Source organism: Conger conger, chromosome 10, assembly GCF_963514075.1.
Source record: "Conger conger chromosome 10, fConCon1.1, whole genome shotgun sequence".
NCBI classification, from domain to species: domain Eukaryota; kingdom Metazoa; phylum Chordata; class Actinopteri; order Anguilliformes; family Congridae; genus Conger; species Conger conger.
In genome coordinates this window covers 2,146,240-2,162,349 of record NC_083769.1, presented here as the reverse complement: position 1 = coordinate 2,162,349, position 16,110 = coordinate 2,146,240, and the positions used below count along the sequence as shown (strand labels likewise).

General features: G+C 41.8%; 1 protein-coding gene across 1 annotated transcript; it reads left to right on the top strand.

Moving 5' to 3' along the window:
* The first annotated feature begins 349 nt into the window (after positions 1-349).
* On the top strand, positions 350-11,606 carry imp4 (IMP U3 small nucleolar ribonucleoprotein 4). Its single transcript, XM_061258809.1, has 9 exons — positions 350-467; positions 4,331-4,439; positions 4,677-4,760; positions 4,858-4,967; positions 8,321-8,453; positions 8,777-8,931; positions 9,091-9,185; positions 10,522-10,595; positions 11,247-11,606. The coding sequence occupies exons 1-9, from the start codon at positions 465-467 to the stop codon at positions 11,357-11,359; spliced, it is 876 nt and encodes a 291-aa protein (XP_061114793.1). The 5' UTR covers positions 350-464; the 3' UTR covers positions 11,360-11,606.
* The last annotated feature ends 4,504 nt before the right edge of the window (positions 11,607-16,110 follow it).

The following is a 16,110-nucleotide window of genomic DNA, read 5'->3' as shown; positions in this document are numbered from 1 at the left end:
TAGGTAAAAGGGCAAAGACTTGGTCCCCAGTACTGAACTGCTTTTCCTCTGCCCGACATTCATACAGAATTTTTTTCTGTGAAAACTTTAGTTTTGCTTTTTCTCGTGCAGCATATAGCCGATGCTTAAATCCATTAACATTATGGCATTTTTGGGTGATTCAGACGATTTCCACTCATCCTTTAAAATAGACAAAGATCTTTGGGGCTAAAACCAGTTCTTTCTTGAATTACTTCTCTAGCTGACCAAAACCAGCAACCATCACAGCAACATACCTTTCAGTTAAGGTTAGAAATGCAGTTTGTAAGTGATCCAATGGGTGGCGGTGGCGGTAACTTAATACCGAAAACTTTTTTTTACGCTTTTATTTTGACATTTTGTGTTATATCGCACACCGGAAGTTTCGTCCTTACGTTTGCTAACTTTCCATCGATACACGTGCGGGGGAAAAGCTGGGCGCAGACATGGTAAGCGAATTGTAAACATTTATATTTTAAGAATATTCATATTTTTGCCCTTGTGTTGAAGGATAGCAGCATTAAATGGTTGCAAAAATATCTAAGAAGAATCCAGTGCAATCAGGCATTTAGCTACATTGTTGAATAAGCAATATAGCTACATAGTCGAATTGTGAAACCTTTTACTAGTAATAGCTGATGCTACCGTTTAAATAGAGCAGGCATCCACTAAAACGAAAGTGCTTATTTCGTTATTGCACCGTTAATGTTATTGCCTAGGTCTTTATCCGATGTTAAAGACAGGCAAAGTCTTAGTCAGCATAAGCTACGGAGCCACTTTAAAAATTAAAGTTTTCAGTTGTGGCGTTTCTTGGCCCTGATATACCAGACGTTAACATAGAAAACGAAGGCAATGGGGGAAAAAAATACAACACAACACGATATTTTCGCGAACGTGGTATGACAAGAAAACATGGCTATGTGGTTGCTCAACACGGAAAACCGTATCCATTTTATTTTATTTTAAATAACAGCGTTATGGATGTGACATTTGGACAGAAAATGACTAACTAAATCCCTAAAAAGTATGTATCATGATACATGATAAAAATGTTATATTATCATAGCAGCCACTTGGTTGAGGGGAAGTCATAACACACTTATCTGAAATGGATCTGAATCTCAGTTTTGACATTTGAGAACCATCTGAAATGATTTTGAATGTTTTCAAGATGGCCACCAAATAGCATTGATTTCAGTGGTACTAATATATCAATTTAAGCATTTTCCTGTTGTTCACCTACATTATTATCAGATTTCAAAATGGTCAAAATCGACTGTTTGGGTCATTTTTAAGAAGTAAACATTTGACCCCAAGTCCCCAAACACATGTATGACGGATCAGAAACACCCTTCAAGAGGCAGGCATGAGGCTACACTGCAAGTTACCACTAACCAGAACCACAAGTTGGCCGCAAAAACAGGATGGCCAGGTTACAGTTTAAGTCCATAAAAGAGCTTGCAGGGTTCTAGAAAAAGGTATTGTGGACAGATGAGACCACAGTTGACTTGTATCAGGGGGCGGCCTGTAGCGTAGTGGTTAGGATAAATGACTGGGACACGCAAGGTCAGTGGTTCTAATCCCGGTGTAGCCACAATAAGATCCGCACAGCCGTTGGGCCCTTGAGCAAGGCCCTTAACCCTGCATTGCTCCAGGGGAGGATTGTCTCCTGCTTAGTCTAATCAACTGTACGTCGCTCTGGATAAGAGCGTCTGCCAAATGCCAATAATGTAATGTAATGTAATGTAATGGCAAGCGCAAACTGTGGAGATGAAAAGGAACTGCCCAAGAACCAAAGCACCCCCCCACCCCACCCCATATCTCTGATGATGGGGTCTTTTGGTTTAAGCATGTTCTGCTGCCATCGGTACAGGCTCACGTTTCTCCATTGATGGTGTATTTGCTGATAGCAGCAGCAGAATTAATTCTGAAGCCTCTTCAACCAAACTAACACTCAACCAAATGCTTCCAAACTCACTTGGACGATGCTTCATCCTGCAGCAAAGCAATGATCCTAAACAGACTGTTAAAGCAACAAAGGAACATTCAAAACTGGAACATTCAGACTGGCTAAATCATTCATCCGATTTGAACAGTATGTCATCTGCTGTACAGGAATTAAGGCTACTAACCACCGATAAAGGCAGAAGCTGAAAATGCTTAGTAGAGGCCTAGAAAAGCATCACCAGAGAAGATATGTGACAAAATAGTTAACGTGACTTCTTTATTTTACGTAACCAAAAATGATGGTGTCCTGAAATGTGGGACTACAGTGCAGTTTGTAAGTATTTGGACAGTGGTACAGTTTCTGTTCTTTTGGCTCAACTCCAGCACATTGGATTTTAAATTTAACAATGAATATGAGGTTAAAGTGCGGATTGTCATCTTTAATTTGATCGCTGTGGGAATGACATCCGTTTTTACACATGGTCCCTCCTCCAGTTGGCTTCTCTGCTGTTTCTGATTAGTCAAGTGTATTGAATTGTTGCTTAGTGCAGGTATGAGAACGCTTTCAGGATCTAGTCTTGATTCTAGGATTTTGATAGCATTTGGAGCCAACATGAGGACCAGACTTGTGCCAGTGACAGTCAGGGAAGCCTTTATGAGTCAAGAGAAATAATATATATTTTTTTTTAAGTCAGAGATGTATGCCAAACGATATGCTTGCCACAATAAATTGTTTGGAGTTTCATCAAGGGCAAGTGTTAATGTAGTTTAATTTGGAAATACGTATTTTTGTATACTCTCCTTGACATTGCTATGGAATTAATATGTGCGTACAATAGAAAATAGTGAAAATGTATTAAATCCACCAAGGTTTGTATAAATGTACACTCACCGAGCACTTTATTAGGTATTTATTAGACTTATGTTTTAGACTTCTACTGCTGTAGCCTATCCACTTAGTTATGATGCGTTGTGTGTTCAGAGATGCTCTTCTGCATACCACTGTTGTAATGTGTGGTTATTTGCATTACTGTCACCTTCCTGTCAGCTTTGACCAGTCTGGCCATTCTCCTTTGATGTCTCATTAACAAGGCATTTCTGTCTGTAGAACTGCTGCTACTGTATTTTTTTGTTTTTTGCACCATTCTTTACAAACTCTAGAGACTTAGTGTGTGTGAAAATCCCTGGAGATCAGCCGTTTCTGAGATACTCAAACCACCCCGTTTGCCACCAACAATCATTCCACGGTCAAAGTCACTTAGATCGCATTTTTTCCCCATTCTGATGGTTGATGTGAACATTAACTGAAGCTTACTGGCCCTGTAATCAAACGGTGCACATGTGCTTGATGTGCAGATTCTCAGAAATGAGCGACATGACAGCACTTTTTATACGTGCAGTGAGCTCCATCATTTTTGGGAAATACATTTTTCACTACACAATTTTGTAATCAAACAATTCCTCGTTTAACCTATTTTATTTCCACATTTGGACTGAAATAATGCATTGTTCTTTAATTGTATTCTATTCATGTAAAGCCCTGAATATCACCAAAGTGAAACATATGTGGGTGAAACAAACTGAAGGAATGGGCGAACGGTGATATTGAGTTTGGATGTTAGAATTTTGCATGATTTGTTGTGACATTTCTCAATTAGAACCAATTTTCAAACAATGAGCTTGAGTTATTGTACAGTTATACAATGTTTTGGTACAGTGTGCTGGCCCATCAACTGTCCATAATGTTCAAAAAGATACTATTAGAAAAAAGGAACCAATTATAGAACACAGATCACCTCCGTCAAAGTTACCTTTGCATATACATTGTTAATACAATCCTATTAAAAACGCCTGTTTTACAGAAACATTTCCTCAAAAAAGTGACGGACGTTACATGAGCGGTTGTCAAGAATGATCGATTAAAACATGACACTCTTGCACTCCGTTCATTTTGCCTCATTCACCTCTGCATTTCATAAAAACCCCCTGGGAGCAGATGTGAAGAACAAGTTCAGTGAGCTCTTTCAAAAAGCTACTCAATGTAGTTGACTGAAAATACCTATTTGTGTGAGAATGCATCCTGCACTGTCACGGTACTAACATGCCGTCTGATTAATACAATGGCCAAAGTAAGTCTGTACTCATCATGTATCTGGTTAATCAGATGTCATAATGTTTTTAAACCTTGTCTGTGCGTTTGTGTGTCTGCGTCTATGTCCGTGTGTCTGCGTGTGTGTGCATGCGTGCGTGTGTCTGCATGTGTGCGTGTGTCTGCGTGTGTGTGCATGCGTGCGTGTGTCTGCGTGTGTCTGTGCGTACGTCTGCGTGCGTGTGCGTGTGTGTACGTGTGTGTGTGCGCGTGTAGCTTCGACGGGAGGCCAGACTGAGGAGAGAGTACCTGTACAGGAAGGCCCTGGAGGACAGGCAGCGTGCGGTCGAAGAGAAGAAAGAGAAGATAAAGTCTGCTTTAGATGGTGGGTGTCCCCATGCCTCTGTTTCCCAGTGTTGCTCAGGTGCAGCTTCCGCTTTGGCATTCTGAATTGAGTGGAAAGATGGGGAATGTAGGACTGCGAGACATTAAGTGTCTTTACTGTCTGGCTTAAGGGATGCAGTAAGATCTGTTACGTGTGGTGATGCAGTTTATTTTTTCATCTTGGATACTGTCTGTTACATATTAGTCATATGAGAACTTGTCTCATGTTGTTTTGCAGAGAACCACATGATCCCGACGACGGTTCGGCGAGAGGCTCTAGAGCTCCAGAAGCTTCTGGAATACGATGACGAGGGAGGAGAGGGTGAGTGTCAGAGCTCACCCCAGCCAATCGGATTTTTCAAACCCAGCTGTCAGAATAGAAGAGGAACATGTTGTCTGTGGTCATTTCCCCTGCGCAGGCGTGAGCTCTCACATGGATGACGAGTACAAGTGGGCTGGAGTGGAGGACCCCAAAATCATGGTCACGACATCGCGAGACCCCAGCTCCCGTCTCAAGATGTTTGCAAAGGTTTGTTGCGGGGTTGGGGGGGATCAGGGGGTTGGGGGGATCAATATTGTTTCCAACGTCCAATGTGTAGCAAACCTTTCCTTGGTGCAGATTCAAACATGGGTAGTTGGCTAGTATGTGTATCTGACCACTAGATACCGCTGGTTCTGCTAAGCATAGTGAACGGTATTTTAATGCTGCAATAATATTCAGCCTAGTCCTCAGGAAACCCATCAACCCTGAGAAACAGCCAATGGTAAGCATTAAAGGTGTATTATTATCTGTATGTTTTCCTGTGCTTGTATACAAAAAAACCGTCTGCTCCCCATTCTGAACCCTGCCTCTCCATTGCAGGCAGATGAGCTAAACCGCTCAAATGTGTTTGTAAAACATCAGCTTTAATAGCTGCTTTCCACACAGCTCCTGTCTGTATTCAGTTTGCTAACTTAACTAGCTACTGCTGCACCAGTGGATTTCAGTCTGTTCTATCTCAGGTAGTTACAATTCTGTAACATAAGCATGAATACTCACAAATGCATCAATTCATTGTCGCTTTTTTTTTTTTTAAATCAAACACACCAAGTCTGGGTGTCTTTTGGATTTAAGCATGATCTCCCTGCCCAGGTGAGGAAATGTGCTGGTTGAATCTCCAGAAAATACAGTCTCCTCCAAAAGTATTGTAACAGCAAGGTCAAATCCTTTGTTTTTGCTATACACCGAAGACAAATCAGTTGGAGGTCAAAAGATTAACATGAGATGACGGATCCGAATTTTAGATTTTATTTGCTGGGGCCTCATTTATAACCATTGCGTGCACATAGAAAATGGCTTGAAATGTGCCTACACCACTTTCTAAGCATAAATTTGGATTTATATATATATATATATATATAATATAATAACCTGGTGCTGTCCATACGGTAATAACCCGCTGGGTTATTCATTTTTGTCGTTGTTAGTCTTTTAAAGTTGTTTTTGTGTCCCTGATTATTTCCTGCCTGTGTGAGGGCATGCTATGCATTTATTTTCTGCCTGTGTGAGGGCATGCTGTGCATTTATTTTGTTATTATTTTCATCAGAATTGAATTAGTGTAAAACGCAGGTTTTGGCTATCCTGGTTTCAAAAATATCTGTGATATTCCATTGGGCTGCGCAACCACTGTATATAAATATTAGCGTTAACAAATAGAAATGTGGCCTTTACTCTTTTCTGAAAATGCCCATGTGTGAGCCTGTTCTCTCTGTTATGACCCGGTCAGGGTAAAGGGCGGGATAGTAGGTGTGCTCACTGGGGACAGAAGTGGGAATGAACACTGCAGACCATTGATCTGTAATATAACTGATATAAGAGCTATTATACAGTTCAGTGCTGCAGTCCGGCCTGCTGAACCAAATCTAAATGAACCTTACTAGTCTTCGAAGATTTACCGGGCTCGAAGCAGTCCTGTGGCCAATCCACAACGGAGAGCAGATCTCCTCCCAGGATCGCCCTCAAAATAGTAAAGCAAAATAACATGCATGCTAATAAATTCTGAAAGCAAAGTTGGATTCTCCCAAAGCTGGATATCTTTTCCATAATAAACCAAGGTTACTTGTATAATTTGGTTCTACTGGGTCAAAAGGTGGTGCTATTACAGGTGAAATTGAAAAGAATATGCATAACTCTTAAATCATTTGACCAAATCACTTTTTTTGCTGAACTTGTATGCTGTGTCCATGCAGTCCATTTATTGTCGTGTCTAGGAAACGACAGAGTCCAAATCTTCAATTTGTCGAAAAACATCTTCGCGAGGGAAAAGACGACACCAGGCAGCAAGATCTTCAGGAAAATCAGACTTTATTAGCACACGTGCATAAAGCCGGATCAGCTCTCCAGAACTGAACCCCGACTGGCATTTGTACACCCATTTTATACACAGTTACTCCACCTACAACTCCTCCTCAAACCTCATTCTGGCAAATCACCCACACTTTTCTTATCGTAACTCCTCCCAACGTTCCTCCCACAACGTCATTGTGGCAAATTGCCAACGGTCCTTATGCTCTGCCAACTCTACAAAGTTCAGGGCATTCTGCCAACTACGTGTCCTCACTTCACCCCGCACCTGCTCTTGGCAAACTACCAGACCTCATAAAGTTCTGGATGCCCTCCCTCTAACACGTCATCCATACACGTCACTCTGTATCTTTCACTTTTATAAGACGAACTAAGCAGCAGTAATCATTGAAAATATACAGACAAACTAAACATTTCATTAATATTCACTTCTAATATACTTCTCTAATCTACAGACATACTAAACATTTGATTAATTATTCTCTTCTAAGGGCGTAAATGTACGTAGCATTCTTTTCTCTCATTTCGACAGTTTTCACTGTGGTTTCTTGCGTTTTCATAAGCTCAGCTATAATTAATGTTCTAGGTCAAATAGATACACTTCTGGCATAAAACATTGAGAGTCCCGGAGAAATCAGCTGTACAGTCATATCTTGCTCTGCCCGTGTCCTTGACAGTGTGGTCTACACAGTTCAAGACGGGCCCCCCCCTGCCAGCTGGCTGGGCTCACTGTGTAATCCTAGCACAATTTAGCAGCTAATCAGTTTGAAACTATACAGGGTACATATCATACTTTAATACAGATATATTGATAAACTTTTAGCACACATCGTCGAGAGTTTTGGAGGAACCAGCCTGCTCACTAAGGTGGAGTCTGATTTTGACTTGTGATTGGTTATCATGCTTTTAGGAGGGAGATCTTTCGTTCTGTGAATTTTTCCCTACATTATGAGCATTCAAAAAACAGCAACAAGAAGAAAGTCTGTGCTTGTGCCTGCTGCAATGCTGCTTGGACCCTGCTATATTTATTATTATTATCGTTCTAGCATAATATTTGGGGTACTGGGTTTGTAACTTTGAGGATGTCAAGCCCCCAGTGCCGCACTGCTGCTGCTGCTGTGATCAGAGGTAATTAACCTGCAGTCAGGCTGAGTGGAGAGTACAGCAGTGGATGACGGAGCAAACATGTCTGTTTCTGGTTGGAGCGAAGCTGAAGCTGATTGTTGTGGTTTGGCTGGAGGTGAGGCTGATTGTTGTGGTTTGGCTGGAGGTGAGGCTGATTGTTGTGGTTTGGCAGGAGGTGAGGCTGATTGTTGTGGTTTGGCTGGAGGTGAGGCTGATTGTTGTGGTTTGGCTGGAGGTGAGGCTGATTGTTGTGGTTTGGCTGGAGGTGAGGCTGATTGTTGTGGTTTGGCTGGAGGTGAGGCTGATTGTTGTGGTTTGGCTGGAGGTGAGGCTGATTGTTGTGGTTTGGCAGGAGGTGAGGCTGATTGTTGTGGTTTGGCAGGAGGTGAGGCTGATTGTTGTGGTTTGGCAGGAGGTGAAGCTGATCTTCCCCGGGGCTCAGCGTATGAACAGAGGGAATCACGAGATGAATGCACTTGTGCAAGCCTGCAAGGCCAACGCTGTCACTGACCTGGTCATCCTGCACGAGACCAGAGGCCAGCCAGGTAGGCCCAAAACTGCATTCCACGAGGCAATGTCTGGAACATGAGGAAGTTTCTTTAAGTAGACCTAGGTCCCTTCTAGTCATGGTTGTTTTACCATTATAAATAACTAAAAATAATAAGAAAAAATAAAAAACATTCAGTTGGACAGAATAGACAGTCCTACATCCTTACTACCGACCTTTGCTAAAAATGGCAATTTCTTTGGGCAAGTTTTAAAATACAGTTGCTGAAGTGAAATTAAAGGGTATGTACAAGGTGTGCTTTTCTATAGATTTGCTGGTCATGGTTGTGCTGGTGTTGACGTTCACCTTGTTTCTCTCTAGACGCCCTGGTCGTGAGTCACCTGCCGTTTGGCCCCACCGCGTATTTCACCCTGTACAACGTGGTGATGAGACACGACGTCCCCGACATCGGCACCATGTCAGAGGCCTTCCCTCATCTTATTTTCCACAATTTCAGCTCACGGCTGGGAAGGAGGGTGAGAAGCAGACGGCACCTCACTCATCTCATGTGGAAATATGTGAACAATTACCGTCTGTGAAACTGAAATGAAAACCTTTTAGATTTCCATTTGTAAAAGTTCAACACTCTGTGTTGATTGGGTTACAATAATGAAACATGAAAGCATATCTTTCAGGTGTCCAGCATCCTCAAATATCTCTTTCCTGTGCCAAAAGAAGACAGTAAGCGGATAATCACCTTTGCCAATCAGGAGGACTACATTTCTTTCAGGTGAGATGTAAGTTCTGTATACAAAAATAATAATAATACATTTTATTTAGCTGATGCTTTTATCCGAAGCGAATGTTGGATACAGTTGATTGGACTAAGCAGGAGACAATCCCCCCTTGGAGCAATGTGGGACGAAGGGCCCAAGAACTGTGCAGACCTTATCGTGGCTTGAACCGGGGATTGAACCACTCACCTTCCTGGTCCCAGTCATCCATGTTAACCATAAGGCTACATGCCAATACAGAATATCATGCCAATACCCTGCTTCCTAGACATCGAGGCTACATCGCCCAGACTTTGTTTTCCCACTAGGAAACAATATAGAACGTTCAATTTTATTTTTGAGATTGGGATGATGTTTAGCCGATATAGCCTGGCATATTAAAAATAGGCAGATCCTGTGCGTGCACGTACGTCTGACCACTCGTATGCTATCTGCAGCAAACAAACCTTTCAAATGACGCACAAAGTTCAACGTTGTTGCAATCCTATGGGATATTTTTCAAACGGCAGGCCTTTTTTTCCCCAACAACTTCTAATTTTGTAAATCCATTCATCCATCCATCTTCTTCCGCTTGGGTCGCGGTGGCAGTAGGCTAAGCTGGGTATTCCAGGCGTCCCTCTCCCCAGCAACACATTCTAGCTCCTCCTGGGGGATCCCAAGGCGTTCCCAGGCCAGGGGAGATATATAATCTCTCCCGCAGGTTCTGGGTCTACCTCGGGGTCTCCGCCCAGTTGGACGAACCCGGAAAACCTCCAAAGGGAGGCGCCCAGAAGGCATCCTGATCAGATGCGCAAAACCACCTCAATTGGCTCCTTTCGACGTGAAGGAGCAGCAGCTCTACTCCAAGCTCCCTTCGGATGTCTGAGCTCCTCACCCTATCTCTAAGGCTGAGCCCAGCCACCCTACGGAGGAAGCTCATTTCGGCCGCTTGTATCTGCAATCTCGTTCTTTCGGTCACTACCCAAAGCTCGTGACCATAGGTGAGGGTTGGGATCAGCCTTGGTTACTGCTTGTTTTTTGATGTCAGCTTAAGCCCTTTACAGTCTTTGGAAGATGTAACAAAAGTGACCTTTCACTGTCCAATAGACTGGCACTGAGGTTTTGAATTAGATGTGAGCTGATGTACTATACAGCTGGCACGGCTATACTTACTTATACATTACTGTCCCTATATTGGTCTATAATTCTCGGTTGAAGTAAGTCAACTTGCATGTCATATTTTGCTGCTGTCACACTGGTCTGGCACTGCTACTCCTAATACTGGGGTGGATGCGTTATACTCTCTAACATTGTAAAACAAGTGCATCTGCTAAATTCATGTAATCTTTTCAGACATCACACATACCAGAAGAAGGACCATAAGAACATTGAACTGTCAGAGGTGGGGCCAAGGTTTGAAATGAAACGTAAGCAAAATACCTTCCTATAAGAAGTGATGTAATGCCTACATGGATCACCTGATATGAATGTTAATACTCCTTTGCTGACCGTGTGAGCCAAGCAAAACATGTACCCCTGTATGTGCAGTTCGATCTGTAGAATGTTTTAAGGTTAGACGCTGATCAAATAAGATTCTGCCATGCATATTCACCTTCTATTAACAATGAAAAGCAGAACAACTGGACCTTCATCAGTCACCTGGTGTGTTCTCAAAAATACTGTCCTCTTATTTGACAAAATGCTTTCAGAGCTGAACTTTCAGGTTCTCACACATCCAACAGCCTGGTGCACCACTGGCCTATGTTGTGAAAGTATTATCAAATAATTCCATGAAATAAAATACTTGGTATTTGAAAAATGAAGTATTTAAAATTCAGTAATTGAAAGTAATTGCAAATACTCAAATGTATTTTCAAATACATTTTGTATTTTAAATGCTCAGTATTTGTAAATATTTAAGTCATTAACTGGCCAAGAGTTAAAATTGATGCCATTATAGCACATTGGAAAACGTAATCAAGATCACTATCCACCCACCCACGCCCCCCCCCCCCCCCCCCCCCCCACACACACACACACACACACACAGTGGTTCAGCGTCTCTGTGTCTCTTGCAGTGCACACGATCAGGCTGGGCACTCTGGACGCTGAGAGCACTGCGGACGTGGAGTGGCGGCACAGCTCCTACATGCGCACGGCCAAGAAGCGCAAGTTCCTGAGTGTGGACTAGCTCCGCCCACTCACCCCTCCCTCCCAATCAGATTCCAGCAAATATGGACTCTGGCCCACCTCCTTCACAAAGACTTGGTTTCAGACTGAATGCAAAGCATACTGTGTTTAACTGTGATTCTTGTGATATAAACTGTTTATATATAGCTAGATATCTTTATTTTACTGATTGTGAAATAAATAATTTCATAGGAAAAAAAATTGTTTTCTTAAAAGAATAAAAAAGGGTAGTTTTCTTTCTTTCCAAATGATTTCATTTACATTTTTCATTTCAAATCCATAACTAGCTAAACACGCATGAATAGCTGTTCTAAACAAAAAGACAATAGTCGTAAGTGCAATTAAAACATTTTTTTTTATTAAAGGTTAGGATTAGATGAGGGATATTAGAAGGGGGGGGAGGGATCAGGAGGTGAAAAGGTGTGTTTTTAGTCTGCATGGAAATATGGAAGGAATTCTGCTGTCCTGACCATGGTAAGGCAAGTCATTCCACCCCTGTGGAACCAGATCGGAAAACAGGTGTGAACGTGCAGCTCGACCGCCAGGTGCTCATAATGAGGGAACCATAAGGTGATCAGAGCTGGCAGACTGGAGTGGTCTTGCTGGGGGAGTAGGGAGCAATTCAACATTGTATGTAAGGTGGGGCAGTCCCCTTAGCAGCCTGGAATGCCAACACTAGCGCCTTGATGCGGATGCGTGCGGCAATGGGAAACCAGTGGAGGCCAATGAGTGACCGGAGCTGACCTGGGCTGACTGGTGATTTGGTGGTTGCTTGTTACCTAATGATGTTTCAGACACACAAGCACACATGCTCAAACATGGGCATGCACACTAACATCTAGTAACAAATTCAACCAGCAGCCATACCATCATACACCAAGCTCCTAATGAGTGGCTGAAACAAAATAAGTCTTCAAAACTGGACTGCATCTTCAACATCAAATTTGGTTTGATTTATAGAAGCAGAAGCAAAAAAAAAAAATGACAAAAATCTTTTTTTATTGGCTGTGCTGCTTTCAGCTGTTGCTGCAGTGCTCATGGCAAACAACAAAGTTTGAATAAGTTGCTTATTGTTAATGTTAGGTAACAGCGGGTAATATTTGCCGCTCCCTCTGAATCTCTGGCTTGTGAAACATTGCAGAAATACACTGTATATGCATCCAAAGGTTGGGATGGGCCATACTAAAGCACATTGTTGATGGAAATCACACTGCCAGATGTGTATTGCATAAACACCGTATTCTTTTTGGCCAGAGTGAAGAATTTCTGTAATTACACATGCTTTGTGTTATCAGCGAAAGTATTTAGTCTGTTTGTGCAAGCAGCTCACTAATAGCCAGAGGACAGAGGAGAGGGAGGCTGCTCGTGCGGCACGGAGTGATTCACTGATGGAGAGGAGTGTAGTCTCCGTCGAGTGGCCAGATCTGAAGCCGGACTGATCTAGCAGGTTGTTCTTGGAAAAGAAAGAAGAAAGTTAGATAGAAAAAGAAGTTAGCAGTAGTTCTGGATGATGGAGGGATCCAGAGTAGGCTTTTTAAGCAGCTGGGTGATGTGGGCCCTATTTCAATTGGCTAAAATCGTTTACAAGGAATAACAAATCAAGACTAAGCTAGTGACAAATTCCAGCGCTATTAAAACAAATGTTCAATCACTGAACAGGTAGACAACCAGTTTCAGTGATTAACGCAGCAATAAAACAAACTAGCTCAAGCCCTAACCTGTTGTTCAAAATAGCAATTAAAAAATAGTCTAGTGGAACGGCCTGCAGCGATACCAACACACCTGGTTAAAATTATGCACTCACTGGTTAATCAAATGGAGTCCGTTATCCCCCATCTAATCCACCCGACCCAACAGGGTTAATTAAAGACAGAAACTCATCCAGCAATACTCAGTTTAGTAAGCCACCAACAATAGAAGAAAATGGACTCCATAATGGTACCTCTTGATGCAGAAAAAGCATTTTATATGGTCGGAGACTTATTCATACATAGGATGAAGACACTCTCTTTCACTCACCAATCACCACCGGCATAACTTCACCCAGTTTTATACTTCACTGTGGAACGAGACAAGGTTTCCCCCTCTTGCCACTATTATTTGCCATTTTCTTAGAACCATTAGCGGCAGAAATCAGACAGAGCAATACAATTATCAGCATCCCCACAGCCACTATAACCCATGAAATAAGTCTAAATGCAGACGATATCATCTTATTTCTCCAAAACCTGGCAAAATTCCTACACAAAGTAACAAAACTAAAAAATATCTCACTATTCAATCAACTGGAGTAAATCAACAGTCTTACATGTATATGGAAACAAACAACACACAGGCCCAAACTTTTACCACAGGAAACATTACATACTTAAGAATAAACATCTCTCTTAGACTGCCCAAACTATTTAACTTAAATTACACCCCCCTTTTAGAAACCATTAAAGAAGGCCTTACCCATTGGATAACATTACCATTAACCCTAACTGCCCTCGAACTGGTTTAAAACTTTGGACTCACTCATCACAATATTCTACTGGAAAAACAAAAAACCAAGAATAAAACTGGCTGCCCTACAGACAGAAACCAAGATCAATTTCCACCAGTATTATTTAGCAACTCAGCTTACATACCTAGCAAAATGGCTTCACTCTATACCTCTCTGTCAACCTTGGCTAGACATACAGTGCATCCAGAAAGTATTCACAGCGCTTCACTTTTCCCACATTTTGTTATGTTACAGCCTTATTCCAAAATGGAATTTTTTTTTTTTTTTTCTCAAAATTCTACACACAACGCCCCATAATGACAATTTAAATTTTTGCAAATTTATTAAAAATGAAAAAAAAGAAAGAAATCACATGTACATGAGTATTCACAGCCTTTGCTCAATACTTTGTTGATGCACCTTTGGCAGCAATTACAGCCTCAAGTCTTTTTGAATATGATGCCACAAGCTTGATACACCTGTCTTTGGGCAGTTTCACCCATTCCTTCTGGAAGGTTCTCCTCTCTCCACAGAGGAACGCTGGAGCTCTGACAGAGTGACCATCGGGTTCTTGGTCACCTCCCTGACTAAGGCCCTTCTCCCCCGATTGCTCAGTTTAGACGGGCGGCCAGCTCTAGGAAGAGTCCTGGTGGTTCCGAACTTCTTCCATTTACGGATGATGGAGGCCACTGTGCTCATTGGGACCTTCAAAGCAGCAGAAATTTTTCTGTACCCTTCCCCAGATTTGTGCCTCGAGGCAATCCTGTCTTGGAGGTCTACAGACAATTCCTTTGACTTCATGCTTGGTTTGCGCTCCGACATGCACTGTCAACTGTGGGACCTTATATAGACAGGTGTGTGCCTTTCCAAGTCATGTCCAATCAACTGAATTTACCACAGGTGGACTCCAATTAAGCTGTAGAAACATCTCAAGGTTGATCAGTGGAAACAGGATGCACCTGAGCTCAATTTTGAGCTTCATGGCAAAGGCTGTGAATACTTATGTACATGTGATTTCTTAGTTTAAAATGTATTTATTTATTTTTTTAATCTCAAAAATTTTTTTTTCACATTGTCATTATGGAGTATTGTGTGTAGAATTTGGAGGAAAAAAATTAATTTAATCAATTTTGGAATAAGGCTGTAACATAAGAAAATGTGGAAAAAGTGAAGCACTGTGAATACTTTCCGGATGCACTGTAGAACAAACCGCTCCAGACACAATAATCTGTATCAATTCAAAACAAATATTTTCAGTGAGTGAATAAATCTTCCTCCCTCACTGTGTTTGGGCTTCTGTAATTTTGCTTTTGTAATATTTATTGTAATTCTGACTCTGACAAAAAACACAAAGGGTTACCTTTCAGTAGAGACCAAGGGTTCAAGAATAGTACCCATTTTATTTTGGGTATGTAATTTTCAAGCTTGTGTCAAGAAAAACGGCAATACTTTAAATTACTTAAAAAAAATGTAATTCATTAAACGGATTACCTAGGTGAACTACAGGATAAATTCCACACAGATATTTGGAAGTATTTTTTCATACAGAGGAGTGGTCACTGTGTGGAATAGCTTGCCAGGACATGGCAGAAACGTCTTGGAAGCATACCAATGGAGGCAGAAACACTGGGGGCTTGATACAGTGCTACAGTGCTAGATACTGTTTAGCTTTTAGGCCATCTAAGCAGTCGGTACACTTTAGTGGTGGGAAAAGGCAAACATTGCTGGGCTGAATGGCCTGTTCTTGCCATTATGTTATGTTATGTTAAGAAGGTAGTTAATAAGCGCAAACCCAAGAATGTGAAAGATCTGCAGAGGAATGGTCCAAAATCCCTCCAAATGTGTTCCTCAACCATATCCGTTCTGCCCCCTTGTGGTTGAATCGTCGACGTCTCAAATTATTGTTGCATTTATATTTATATCAAACATGAGAGGCAGAGGAGTTGAATTGGTACAATGCAAGAACAGGTGAAGAATGAAGCATGAAGCATTGTCCTTTGACGTTATTGTATTACTTCCTGCACTTTATAGTATTGGTTTACTGTAACTAGACGGGGCTAGTGCTGTAAATGTCGTTTAAGTTTCTTGTGGAATCTTGGGAAGTATAGTCCCAATGCTCACAACATCAGCTGTGGTAGAGAGGGAGAGAACAACCATCTCAGCCTGGAATCAAACCTACAATTTCAGGTACAGGCCCTGTTCTCATTAAGCTTGTTTTTAATAGACAATGCAGTTATAGAAATGTATTGTACCGCTTTATAAGTAAA

Bases quoted from the DNA above. Each gene is read 5' to 3' on its own strand.
- imp4 (XM_061258809.1), top strand. The intron at 4,440-4,676 runs GTGGGTGTCCCC...GTTGTTTTGCAG, and splicing joins GATAAAGTCTGCTTTAGATG to AGAACCACATGATCCCGACG. The intron at 4,761-4,857 runs GTGAGTGTCAGA...TCCCCTGCGCAG, and splicing joins CGATGACGAGGGAGGAGAGG to GCGTGAGCTCTCACATGGAT.